Genomic DNA, 13,093 nt, shown 5'->3' on the forward strand with positions numbered 1-13,093 from the left:
TCGCCCGCCGGACTCGGGATGAAAGCTGGGTAGTATTTGTATCTATACATGATTAGAACCTGCAATATTGCTTTGATTTGCCTTTCATTTCGAGTTCATTACTCCCAAATATGCTTCATTGATTTTCTATTCTGTCTCTACATGACCTGGCTGCAGGATAGACGGCATCCATTCCATTACAGTGTCACCCCGCACGTGTATCAGACTCCCGCATGAGCACACCACTTTCGGAATCCTCATACAATGGCGAACAAAAAAGGGCAGCAGGTATGTTTACATTCCCCGCTCTAAAGATCTCTTGAATCCTTCTGTATTAGACATTGAGCTGACTGCATTCGCAGGAAATGGTCCAGGTTGGTTCGTATCTTTTGCCTCCCCTTGCATTTTAATTGCAGCTATAGCTTACATGGTCTTTCTTCCCATTTCATAGACAAGTCAGAGTAAGTGGAAGCTTTTCATGCTCTCTTGTACAGCTATGAAAGCAGCTGTAAGCTCTGTCAAAATGCTAATGTCCTTCAAAGACGCACCCAATCGCCCTTTTGGGCTGGCCGAAGTGCGTCCCTAAATCAGGGCTCGTCGAAGTTCTATGGTTCGAATACTGTTGTCGGTGCATCATACTCACATGCCAATATTGTACAGTATGTTAGCATACATGCAACAGATCCAGCAATTGATCGAAAACGATGACTGACAAGTGTCTTCTTCGGTAGACCTACCTCCTCCCACTCAGGCCCGAGAACACCGCCAAAACCATCGGCTACAAATGCTGCATCGAGTTTGGTTCGCAAGCCAGGAAAGCTGGTAGCCTCACCTCCACGGCAACCCTACCCTGGCATTATGACTGAAGGAGTCGACGAGTGGAGTCGTGACCCCACCGAAGAAGATGATGAAGATGATGATGATGACGAGATTGTGTACGATGACGACGAAGATGAGTTCGGGCTCCCTAGTCTTGCTAGTATGAGGAGGAAAAGATCTGCGCCTTTGAAGGCCCAGAATATTGATTTCAGTGGCGGCGGGGCAGGAGGCAACCCCTCAACACTTGGGTATGGATTAGGGGCCGCCAACAGGCAACGCGCGAATAGTTCAGATATTGCGGAAGAGCGTGGCGCCCCGATGTATCCAACTGCTCGCAAGGGGGAAGGGAAGATCCTCCGGCCTCAATACAAAGACATCTTACAAGGTATGGATGAGCTGATGACCGAAGAAATGTAGGAGTATGCTGACAGTTATAGACCCTGCTAATGCTTTGAACCTCATCAACCACTCCCCCCTCCTATAGATGCTTCACCTAAGGAGAGGGACATCCATTCGAGTCGCATTACGCGAATCAACAAGTTCAAGCGTATCCTGCAAGCAAGTACGGTATCCCCCACCGAGCTGCGAGATCTCGCTTGGTCAGGTATCCCGGAAGAAGTGCGGCCAATGACTTGGCAACTTCTACTTGGCTATCTTCCTACAAATAGTGAGCGACGCATCTCCACCTTGGAACGGAAGCGCAAGGAGTACCTAGACGGAGTACGGCAGGCCTTTGACCGAGGCAGCGGGGCAAACTCTGCAAACACCTCTTCTTCAACGAAGGGCCGGGGCAGAGGCCTTGACGAGGCAGTTTGGCACCAGATCAGCATTGATGTTCCACGCACCAGCCCGCACATTCCGCTGTATGGCTACGAAGCCACCCAGCGGTCTTTGGAACGCATCCTTTATGTCTGGGCCATCCGACACCCAGCAAGTGGTTATGTTCAAGGTATCAATGATTTAGTAACACCGTTCTTCCAAGTCTTTCTGGGCGTTTACATAACCGATCTGAACGTTGAAGAAGGTATGGACCCAGGCCAATTGCCTCGGAGTGTGCTAGATGCAGTGGAAGCAGACACTTTTTGGTGTTTGACAAAGCTGCTGGATGGTATCCAGGACAACTACATTTATGCCCAGCCTGGCATTCACCGACAGGTCAGGGCGCTACGAGACTTGACAATGCGCATCGACGCAGCACTTGCGAAGCACCTGGAGCAACAAGGCGTGGAATTTATGCAATTTAGTTTCCGATGGATGAACTGCTTGCTCATGCGGGAAATGAGCATCAAAAACACGATACGCATGTGGGATACATACATGGTACGTTTTCTCCCAGGGGACTGCTTTATGTATTACTGATCGTCATTTTAGGCTGAGGAGCAGGGCTTCTCTCGATTCCACCTCTATGTTTGCGCCGCATTCTTGGTCAAGTGGACAGATCAGTTGGTCAAGATGGATTTCCAGGTACGGTTTAGCAATCGAACATCGCCACTATCAAACAGCAACTAACGTTTTCCCAGGAGATCATGATGTTCCTCCAAGCATTGCCAACGAAGGATTGGACCGAGAAAGATATTGAGCTCTTACTCAGCGAGGCATTTATCTGGCAGAGCCTGTTTCAAGACTCGCGTGCTCATCTCCGATCTGCTGGTGATGAACCTCCTGAAAATGGTATCTTTTATTGATAGTAATCATAATTCATGATCCGAATGTTTAACTTCTATTTTCGGATGCTTTCCCCCAGGGCAGATGCTGTCTTTCTCGCTCAGTTGAAATGAATGCCCTTTTGGTTGAATGCCCACAGCAGCTTCAAGAAATCATTCTCATCACACATTCTCGCGCGCCTCTCTCCGAGGTCAGTGTCATCCTCCAGGACCTGGCGGACCTTTTCACGGACTAGCTCTGCAACCTTGCCACGCTTCTTACGCGAAGCTCCATTCTTGAGTGCTGCTTCGAGGCGGGCGTTTGTGTCCGCCTTAAAGAAATCAGGAACATCGTCGTCGTCCATATCCATGACCTCGTCAGCCGGTTCCTCGGCAGCCTGTTCCTGCTCCTCCTCCTCACCCATATCCATTGCCATCGCATCATCATCATTGGCGACTTCGATCGGACCATCCTCCACAGGAATATCGTTTTGCGCACACCATGTCCGATAGTTTGCTTCTAGCAATTCCATGATACTTGTTGTACCAATGAAACTGGACCGGAGAGTTTTGTTCTTCCGCACGAAAACAATTCGCAAAAGACCGTCCCACTCTTCGTAGTTGATCTGTGGCCGTGGGTTCTTGGGGACCATTCTAATGACGCTGGACTCAACCTGCGGCGGTGGCTTGAAGTTGTTCTTGCCAACCTTCATGATATGATCAATCTTGGCCCACATTTGCGCATTGACTGAAAGTCGACTGTAAAGTTTATCGCCGGGCTTGGCGAATAAACGCAGAGCAAATTCACGTTGGAACCTGTACGAAAGGTTCAATGTAAGCTCTCAATTACACAGAACGTTTCTGAACTCTTCCACACTTGGTAGTGGAGACTTACATGAGAACGCAGGAGCGAGGCGCCGGAGATGTAGCCAGGAGCTTGAATGTGAGAGGAGAAGAGATCTTGACTTGTTAGACTCGCGAAGAACCCTTGGAAAATATCTTGGGGTTGGACATACCTGGTAGGGAGTATTACTGATGCAGACATCAAAGTATGGGAGCTCCGTCTTCATCACATCTCCAAGAATGACCTCCAGGCGCTTTTGGTATGGAGTGGACTGGAAACGCTTGGTAACTTCTGCGGCCATACGAGGATCCAATTCCACAGCAATACACTTCTTCGCCTTCTCCAAAATCTTGGCTGTCAAGTTACCAGTACCGGGACCAATTTCGAGGACGATCTGTTGATTCACACTATTAGTGTTTGTTAAGCCAATCAATCAATTTTGTAACTCACATCGCTTTGCTTGAGCTCAGCCTTTTCCACAATTGCAGCTAGACATCCATCCATTAGCTAGAGAAGGCATATTGCAGTAAAGAAAAGTCCCTACCAGCAATACCAGGGTTCTTCAGAACGTGCTGGCCAATATCAGTGTTCATCTTAAAGATGCTGTGAGCAGCTTTTGTCTTGGCAGCTGCATCTGACATGCCCTGCGAAGCGCTATTGCGCTTTGGCTTGTTAACCTTGGGCATTTTATAGTAATGAGCCTCTTGAACTTGATAATTATCAAAAGACACCAGAGAGAAAACCTGCGGCAACAAAGCACATTGACTTCAATGTGGGCTGGAACTTTTTTTGCGATAAGATTGCCGGCCCGGAATTACTATCCTCCGAGCCCGCCTTTGCCTTCTGCGCCGTCGATGTCGAGCTCTCAGACTTGTGTTGTGCCCAAGATGGCGTCTGGACGAAAGGATTTCCTCAGCCAGGCAGCGCCTGAAAACTACGTTGCTGGTCTAGGTCGTGGTGCTACAGGATTTACCACTCGGTCCGATCTTGGCCCGGCGCGTGAAGGGCCTACTCCCGAACAGATCCAGGCTGCTCTAACCAAGAGAGCTCAGCTTTTGGGAGCTGCTGCACCCACTGCCTACGGCAGCACTACACGCGAGAAAGGTGGAAAGGAAGACGATAAAGAGGAGGAAGATGAGCGGTTCCAGGATCCTGACAACGAGGTCGGCCTGTTCGCATACGGACAGTTCGATCAAGAAGACGATGAGGCAGACCGCATCTACCAAGAGGTAGACGAGAAGATGGATAAGCGCCGGAGAGCTCGCAGGTTAGTCATATCCTTCCCATTCTCCCTTCGAAACCATTTGTTTATCGGGTTAGCCCCGGTTGTTTGGACAGAGTACCGACTTGAGTCGCTCGCCACCTACAGGGAAGCTCGAGAAAAAGCCGAACAACAAGAGTACGAACGAAATAACCCGAAAATTCAACACCAGTTTGCCGATCTGAAACGCACACTTGCCTCGGTATCTGAAGAAGACTGGGCCAACCTCCCGGAGGTTGGAGATTTGACGGGCAAGAATCGACGAGATAAACAGAATGCACGACAGCGGTTCTATGCCGTCCCCGATAGTGTCATTGCTGGCGCGAGAGACTCAGCTCAATACGGCACGACAATTGCCGAAGATGGCACGGAAACCAATATCGCCGAAGGAGAAAACGCTGAGGGCTCTATGATGAACTTCGCAGATATCGGTGCGGCGCGTGATAAAGTGTTGAAGGTCCGGCTCGACCAGGCTGCTTTAGGGTCATCCGCTGGTGCATCAGGAACCGCTACGAGCGTCGATCCCAAGGGTTACCTCACCAGTTTGACGAAATCAGAAGCCAAAGCCGGCGAAGTTGAGGTGGGCGATATCAAACGAGTTCGTACTCTGCTAGATTCTGTCACCAAGACCAATCCTAAGCATGCTCCTGGTTGGATTGCCCTCGCTCGTCTGGAGGAGCTTGCTGGCCGGATTGTGGCTGCTAGGACCCTCATCGCTAAAGGGTGTGAGCTCTGCCCCAAAAGTGAGGATGCATGGCTGGAAAACATTCGACTCAACGAAGGTCACAACGCAAAGATTATTGCAGCGAATGCTATTAAGAACAATGACCGTTCCACAAGACTTTGGACCGAAGCCATGAGACTAGAAACAGACACACGTGCCAAGAAAAATGTTCTTCGACAGGCTATCTTGCACATTCCCCAATCGGTGCAGATCTGGAAAGAAGCTGTCAATCTAGAAGACGATCCCGCCGATGCGCGCTTACTGTTGGCGAAGGCCGTCGAAATCATCCCTCTGTCAGTCGAGTTATGGCTTGCTCTTGCTCGCCTTGAAACCCCAGAAAATGCTCAAAAGGTCTTGAATGCTGCTCGCAAGGCAGTTCCCACTAGCTATGAAATCTGGATTGCTGCAGCTCGACTTCAGGAACAGATGGGTACATTCGCGAAGGTCAATGTCATGAAGCGTGCTATTCAGTCCCTGGCCCGAGAGAATGCCATGCTGAAGAGAGAGGAGTGGATCACAGAAGCCGAGAAATGCGAAGCCGAAGGCGCTGTCCTTACATGTGGCGGTATCATCCAAGAGACTCTCGGATGGGGCCTAGATGAAGATGATAGCCGAAAAGATATCTGGATGGACGACGCAAAGGCTAGTATTGCGCGTGGTAACTACGAAACTGCCCGGGCGATTTACGCTTACGCTCTGCGGGTCTTTGTGAACCGCCGATCAATCTGGCTCGCAGCAGCAGATCTTGAGCGCAACCACGGCACCAAAGAAGCTCTCTGGCTGGTTCTGGAGAAGGCAGTCGAAGCGTGCCCCCAGAGCGAGGAGCTCTGGCTTCTCCTTGCTAAGGAGAAATGGCAATCTGGAGATATTGACGATGCTCGTCGAGTCCTCGGCCGTGCCTTCAACCAGAATCCCAATAATGAAGATATCTGGCTGGCTGCTGTGAAGCTAGAGGCCGACGCCAAGAAGACGGACCAAGCCAGAGATCTGCTAGCTACCGCCCGTCGTGAAGCTGGCACAGACCGTGTGTGGACCAAGAGCGTTGCCTTCGAGCGGCAGCTCGGCAACATCGATGACGCTCTGGATCTAGTCAACCAAGGACTGCAACTTTTCCCCAAGGCCGACAAGCTCTGGATGATCAAGGGCCAAATCTACGAATCGCAGAAGAAGTTCCCGCAGGCTCGCGAGGCATACGGAACAGGCACCCGAGCCTGTCCCAAGTCCGTTCCGCTGTGGCTACTTGCCTCGCGACTGGAAGAAAAAATGGGCACCGTGGTCCGAGCCAGATCCGTCCTCGACAAAGCCCGTTTGGCTGTTCCCAAGAACGCAGAGCTCTGGACCGAAAGCGTGCGCGTTGAACGTCGCGCTAACAACATTGCCCAGGCGAAGGCCCTCATGGCGCGTGCGATCCAGGATGTCCCATCATCGGGGCTTCTGTGGAGCGAAAGTATCTGGTATCTCGAGCCCCGCGCCCAGCGCAAGGCACGCAGTCTGGAGGCTATCAAGAAGGTCGAGAATGATCCGATTTTGTTCATCACTGTCGCGCGCATCTTCTGGGGCGAGCGTCGGTTGGAGAAGGCTATGACCTGGTTTGAGAAGGCGATTGTCTCGGATAGTGATTATGGTGATGGCTGGGCTTGGTATTACAAGTTCCTTATGCAGCATGGCACTGAGGTTAGTTACCCCTCTCTATTTTTTATCTATCCTTTATACTTTGTGTTATCGTTGGAATATCAGCTAACATCCACATTACAGGAAAAACGATCAGATGTTGTGTCGAAGTGCATATCGATGGAACCAAAGCACGGTGAGTTTTGGCAATCCATCGCGAAGGACCCAGCCAATGCCTACAAGTCCACCGAGGAGATCTTGAAGCTTGTCGCAAGTGCCATCAATTAGCTGGCATGTTCTTTGCGGGTGTATTGTCTACAGGCGTTTGGGGGGGGCAAACCGCTCATGGAATGCAATCTTATGACAGGGATATCCATCTCTGTTAGACTCAAGTCTATGTAAAAATCTAGTGTTTTAATGTGTAACTATGTAATAACTTCTCAAGATAGCTAAAGTAAAGTACCTAGGTAGAATTCATGGGTATCGAACAAACTTGATATGACCTCTTCCAGCAGGGGTCATCCCCATTGAGCTTTTTAGGTCGGTTTGTTTTCGAGATGTTCTTTCATCCTCCAGATGTCGACCGCTCCGCCTTGTCCCTTAACAAAGTATACTGTACATCGTAAAGACCAAGCATGACCAAGATAGGAAGGAGGTGAAAACATATAATGGGACAAGACAGGCGATGTCGAACGGATAAGACAATATCTTCAAACTCCAAATCCATATGCAAATCATGTGGGCGTTGCAAATAGTGACAACCTCCCTTGGTAGTACCCCGACGCCGTGAGCCACCATCCAGCCAAACCGTAAATAGAAAAAATAAAAGAGCAGAAGAAACATATAATGTGGCATGTATGAAAAACAACGGACAAAAAAAAGACAGGGGGTATAAAATTCTCATGCAGCCATCGACAGACACTCGTCGAGCAAAGAGCTCAACTGCTCTCGATCACCAAGTGTGCCGCCTTCCCAGTCTAGCAGAGAACCGTCTTCATCTTCGTCCAAGTCCATCTCGTCTTCGTCAGGTTTGATTTCCTGATGTGGCTCGCCAACACCATTCTCCAACCGATCATGTCTCTCAGTTTCTAGTTCATCTTCGAAGTACCCGCCCATGATCTGGTCTACAATGAGTGGCATGTGGCCGAGGACACCGCCGCCCAGCTCCAAAGTCAACCGCAGGTCTCTAACGCCTAATGGTTTTCGAAGGTTTGCCTCTCTCGCTTCAACAGGGAGTAGGCCAGTGGCAGCATCCTTCGCAATCTCGCCACGGGTGTATGCAAGCTCTTCGACTTCGAGTTGGTGTCGGTACTGACGCATCATCATGTTATTGATTGTACCGGACGGGCCATTCGAACGCGTCCGTGAGAATACCGCGGATAAAACTTCCTTCACGAATGTCTCCGTCGCAATTGCCATGAACTCAGCACATGGAAGCCCAGCACCGCTGGGTAAGGATTCTTCGTAGCATATAGGAACCATGCGGGCATGGATGGATTCGGCATCGGGAAATTCGCCTGTTTCTGCGGCGAGGGGCTGGGCATAGCGTTTTCGGATCTCCAGTTCCCAGTCTGTAAAAGAGAAGGATGGTTAGGCACTATTTTTTTTTTCAATAGAGGACCACGCGAACAGAGATGATAGCTCGAGTTCGACGTGGAGAGTGTCGTCTTACTAGTTTTGTTGAGCCCGCCTGCACTTGCGGGAACCTGGCTGGGTAATTTGAATTGCTTAGCTAGATGGCTTTCTTCAAGCTCTGTGGGCACTTTCTCATTGGGATCTCGCTGGTAATAATTAGCTGTTGATTTCTGGGGAGAAGGTGTTCGTCATCGTTTGCGACTGCGTACCTCTGGGATTCCCTTTATGCGCCGACGGTCCCTTGGAGGTAGTTTCATAACTTCCGTCTTCAATCTTTGTTCCGCAGCATCTCCGGAGACGGGTTTTGACACCGTTGACGGTTTATCGTTGGCCGATACCCAGTTTGCGACTCCATGATCGGGGAGGTCTCGCGTGAGGTTTCCGATGAGCGCGCATATGAAGTTGTTATGTAGATGTTCATTTTTAGGGTCGGCGCACAAGAAGTAGTCGACCCGTGACGCGTATTCGTTCTGGTTGTAATGTCCTATCAGCAGGCAAGTGGTCAGGAGGTGATCGAACGGGAGGCCAATATGTAAGAGGGAAGGGGAAAACAGTCTCCGCGGAGCTCAAATAATCGCTCTCTGACCAGGAATTCCATGCGCATCACGACATACCTAGTAAGAATAGAGCCGTGGACTCTTTATACTCGGCCCACTTGTCCCCGATGGCGGCCTTCAGGTCCGTGTAGGCATGCTCTAGCTCTAGCCGCGGCACAGATATTAGAGCTCTGGAGGTCTTCGCAGATACCGAGCCATTGGGCACGGCGCTCTTTGGATTTGAGACAGAGTCACTCCGACTCAGAGCCGCCGGATCAATCTGCATGGTTGCTGGACTTGCGAGAGCACAACGGGCGACGCCGAAGGGCAGGGAATATTGGCACCTACGCCTTCATCAAGGAGGATTCCAGGGTTCAAACTAGGAATAGAGAAAGAGAGGATGTTTTCATAGGGAAACCTGATGAATTGAAGATGAAAATTGATGGAGTGAGAGGGATGGCGATGGGTTTGGGTGGAAGGGGAGGTTCCGACTTGTGGTTCCCCGCCAGAGGCCAGAAACGGATACATCGATGTGCGCCAAACTTAGCAGTGTTGCCCTTTTATGTTTACATATATCACCTTTTCCTACAGCAATTGAAATTTTAGGTGCTTTTCAAATTGATTAGTTACATTTTCAAGCTAGTTGTACTACATCTTCACTTAATACCCCAAAGAGTTGTCCGATCTCCGCAATGATCTCCGTGATCTCATTCGATAATTGGCCCGTCACCAAAACTAGAAGTGCAAGGGTTAGTATATCAGACTGGGTATAACCACAAACTAAAGAAATACTCACTATAGGCATAAAGCAAAGCACAGTCTTCGTCTGTGGTCTGTTGAGATGCTTCACGATCTAGGCGATAGCGATAGATGCGAGCAAGCAACCGGTCTCTGGCATGCTCAATGCTAGGAAGCACATCACTCAAAGGGTACTCGAGTTTCATTGACGAAGCAATCACTGGAAGGTAGTCAGTAAAACTTCAAGTGCACGGTATTTGAAAGAGAACTAACCTGTTAATAGATGGCTCACACGAGCCGATAGCTGTTGCCGTTCCAATTTGGTGTATTGCAGAAGGTTGATTTCACCTTCAGTGGCCACATCATTCTTCATCAGCTCGATGTTCATAGTATGGAAAGAATTCACCATGTTGCGTGTACGGCGAACAATGTTGGCATAAGAGGCTTCAGGGAATGCACTCTTCAATTCAAATTCGGAGCCTGCCGCAGCCTGAAGAGACTCCAACCGAGATAAAAATCTTTCAATCTCAAGCTTCTCTCGGGGTGTCATGTATAAAATAGACCTTGTATCTTTGGCCATAATAGATAGGGGGTCACGCTTCCAGACAAGGCTCAGATGCAGCCAGAGAAGACTCAGACTCTCCTTGAGTCTACTTCTTGCGCTGACAGGCCAAACCACCCGAGTGATGATGACTCCCCAAATGCATCCAGACAACACAGCAACAACTCGATGAAGTGCAATCTCGGTCATGATTGGATTAGAGCCGCCTTCGTCTTCATCGAGATTTGCCGCCTTTTGAGAGAGGGAATAGCCGTATAGTACGGAGAGGTTGTAAGTGAGCATGATAAACCGGCCCATAGGCCCATTTCCACGAACAATGGTTATATATCCAGTCCAGACAGCCATTATCCATCCCAAGAATGCAAGAGCATATACATTTCCAGCGGTAATGTTCCATGCGACGATAGCAGCGACTGCCCCCAAACAAGTACCGAGAAATCGGGCATATCCTGTCGTGTTCGAGGCCCCAATAGTCATTGAACAAACCAGCATGTAGGACAACAGACCCCATTCTCCTCGCCAATGTCCGTAAAACGGGCGAGTTGAAGGAAGGAAAGCAGGTAGAGCATATATTGCAGCTCCTGCCCCAACCTTGATCGCGTATTTCGTATCATCTCGTCGGAAGAACCCAAGCCATTTCCATAAACGGTAGCCAAGTCTTTGCTTTGTTGTTTCCTTTGCTGAAGGGCCTTTTTGTGTGTGAATATTGACAAGCAGCCTATCATGTGCGATCAAGCCATCTGATGCATGTCTAGCATGCCTATGGAGATCTTGCTCACTAGCGAGCGGATTCAAAGGTCTGGAAGCTGCATCTGTAGAGCATTAACATAATATCCGGTCTCAACGATTGGGATGTGGATGTATACGTACCAGCATCAAAGGAGGCTATTTTAGCGGTCTCTGTAGTCCTCGACCACTGCCAGACTTTGAGCCATGACCAGGTTCGCCCACTAGGCCGCTCTTCGACTTCCAACTGCAGCTCATCTAAAATGGAAAGCATCTCTTTGAGCTGGTCTCCAAATTCGAGGAGGGAAAAGCTGAAATGACTACAGCTGGCTGAGACTTCCTCGAGATCCGCTTCAGCTTCGCGGGTTTTCAATTTCATGGTTTCCTTTTGTTGATACAAGGATGCAAGTGTCTTCTTGCGCGAGTCCTTGTAAAGATCAAGCGCCCGGTCAAGACTTATTCGTAGTCGGCCATCCACTGAGACTTTGTAGTTCGGTGCAGGCCCAAATGGAATTTCCTTGAAGATTTCCTTCAATGCAAAAGCCAACGATCGCTATTTCCAGTCAGCCTTGAATTGTATTGAATAACTTGAGCTTCAACGTACCATTGACGGACCTAAATGGGAAATGAAGATAGTGAAGACATCTGCCGGTAGAAGTGCGGGTCTGGGGGTTGATTGACCACTTCCAAGTTTGGGGGAACGTATAGAGCCGCCTGGAGATAGTTCTTCCTCTGGTCGCTCAACGATAGGCTCCAGAACGGACCCATCCGGGAATGACCAGGATCGCTCAAGGGGCGTGAAATAGTCCACATGGGTCGAGCTACCCCGTTGATCTTCCAAATAGCTAGACTCACGGGCAATAGTTTCACGAATCAAGCTGAACTGGAGAGCAGCTGCATTACGCAGGCCTCCCATGTTATGGGTAATATCTTGCACCCAGCGTACAAGGTTCTTTTCGAGCCTGTACTCTTTCTCGGTGCCTGCTACATAGTGCTCAAGTTTAGCTTCTCGGACGAGCTTGTCGAGCTGGCTATAGGCCTTGCGGTGCCTCGCCTCTGCATCAACGAATTCACCCGAGACAAGCACATCCTCGGTTCCGCTCAAGAAGCTTTCCGTGATAAGTGCCATCATAATAGCCATTGTATCAGTGACTGTGGCAAGGTTCGAGCGCAGCTTTTTGCGCGCTGATATGGGGAAGACGAAAAAAGATACAAGCATGACGGCCACCACCCCCATCAGGACCATCTTCAAGACTTGGAAGATCTTGACAAGAGACAAGTCGCCGCTTTGCACAGCACCTTCCTTAGTTAAGACAGTGATTGTTGACAGAGCAGTGAGTGAACAGGCAACGTTCACTAGAGGATCTCCCAGTCGTTGCTTGGTCCAACCGACGAAGCCAAGCCCACCGCCACAAAATACTATCAGAACTACAGCATGGCCAAGGGCAGGTGATTCCAATGTGTCCTGGAAAAACATCTCCACGAACATGCTGGTAATAGTCAAGAAGGCAGAATAGCAGAACGCCAGGAACGCGCAGATCAAGGCCTTGAACATCCCACCCTTAGATCTGGCAGGGTGAAAGTAGACCGTGACCGTAGCCACCATGTGTTTCCCATCCTGATTTCCCAGCAAGGCTGAGACTGCGGGGATAAAAGTTGCAAGAGATCCGACCAAATACGCAAGACTGTACTTCAAGACTCCAATGCCCGGTTCCGACCTAATGAACTGAATTGTACGCATCCATCTATCATGTATATGGCGCGTGAGCGCTTCGAAGTACCCCTCGTAATGTTGGATCTCGTTTGTGAGAAGCCCGCGTCTTTCATCAGTGTCGTCGGAGACGGGCGTGGAGTTTCGGAGGTTGACGAGGCCTTTCAGGCGCTGTCCTGTTTTTGGGAGAACAAACGTAGCATGGCGGAGCTTCACCGACGGTCAGTATCTCTCAAGTCAGAAAACGCGAGTACATACCGTTGGGCGCGAGCGGCGGGAGCTGCTTGGAGTTGCAGTCGGCATC

General features: G+C 49.8%; 5 protein-coding genes across 5 annotated transcripts; 2 read left to right on the plus strand and 3 right to left on the minus strand.

The window, feature by feature from the left end:
* Positions 1-212: 212 nt before the first annotated feature.
* N7479_002349 (GTPase-activating protein GYP1) lies at positions 213-2,509 on the plus strand (the record flags this gene model as incomplete). Its single annotated transcript, XM_057250046.1, has 7 exons — positions 213-267; positions 431-440; positions 522-638; positions 711-1,183; positions 1,283-2,118; positions 2,170-2,262; positions 2,319-2,509. 7 exons carry the CDS (start codon positions 213-215, stop codon positions 2,481-2,483), a joined length of 1,749 nt encoding a protein of 582 aa, XP_057114478.1. The 3' UTR covers positions 2,484-2,509.
* A 54-nt stretch (positions 2,510-2,563) lies between these two features.
* On the minus strand, positions 2,564-3,971 carry N7479_002350 (dimethyladenosine transferase; the record flags this gene model as incomplete). Its single annotated transcript, XM_057250047.1, has 5 exons — positions 2,564-3,257; positions 3,337-3,401; positions 3,458-3,679; positions 3,736-3,773; positions 3,830-3,971. 5 exons carry the CDS (start codon positions 3,969-3,971, stop codon positions 2,564-2,566), a joined length of 1,161 nt encoding a protein of 386 aa, XP_057114479.1.
* A 201-nt stretch (positions 3,972-4,172) lies between these two features.
* On the plus strand, positions 4,173-7,169 carry N7479_002351 (U4/U6-U5 snRNP complex subunit PRP6; the record flags this gene model as incomplete). The annotated part of the gene is made up of 2 exons (XM_057250048.1): positions 4,173-6,944; positions 7,026-7,169. The coding sequence occupies 2 exons, from the start codon at positions 4,173-4,175 to the stop codon at positions 7,167-7,169; spliced, it is 2,916 nt and encodes a 971-aa protein (XP_057114480.1).
* A 612-nt stretch (positions 7,170-7,781) lies between these two features.
* N7479_002352 (TADA1 family protein) lies at positions 7,782-9,338 on the minus strand (the record flags this gene model as incomplete). Its single annotated transcript, XM_057250049.1, has 4 exons — positions 7,782-8,452; positions 8,554-8,662; positions 8,726-9,000; positions 9,131-9,338. The coding sequence occupies 4 exons, from the start codon at positions 9,336-9,338 to the stop codon at positions 7,782-7,784; spliced, it is 1,263 nt and encodes a 420-aa protein (XP_057114481.1).
* A 299-nt stretch (positions 9,339-9,637) lies between these two features.
* Positions 9,638-13,092, minus strand: N7479_002353 (FUSC family protein; the record flags this gene model as incomplete). Its single annotated transcript, XM_057250050.1, has 7 exons — positions 9,638-9,661; positions 9,720-9,787; positions 9,849-10,010; positions 10,064-11,164; positions 11,223-11,631; positions 11,683-12,999; positions 13,048-13,092. The coding sequence occupies 7 exons, from the start codon at positions 13,090-13,092 to the stop codon at positions 9,638-9,640; spliced, it is 3,126 nt and encodes a 1,041-aa protein (XP_057114482.1).
* Between the last annotated feature and the right edge of the window lies 1 nt (position 13,093).

The sequence above is a fragment of the Penicillium vulpinum genome, assembly GCF_028829585.1.
Source record: "Penicillium vulpinum strain IBT 29486 chromosome Unknown utg000001l_segment0_segment0, whole genome shotgun sequence".
Classification (NCBI taxonomy): domain Eukaryota; kingdom Fungi; phylum Ascomycota; class Eurotiomycetes; order Eurotiales; family Aspergillaceae; genus Penicillium; species Penicillium vulpinum.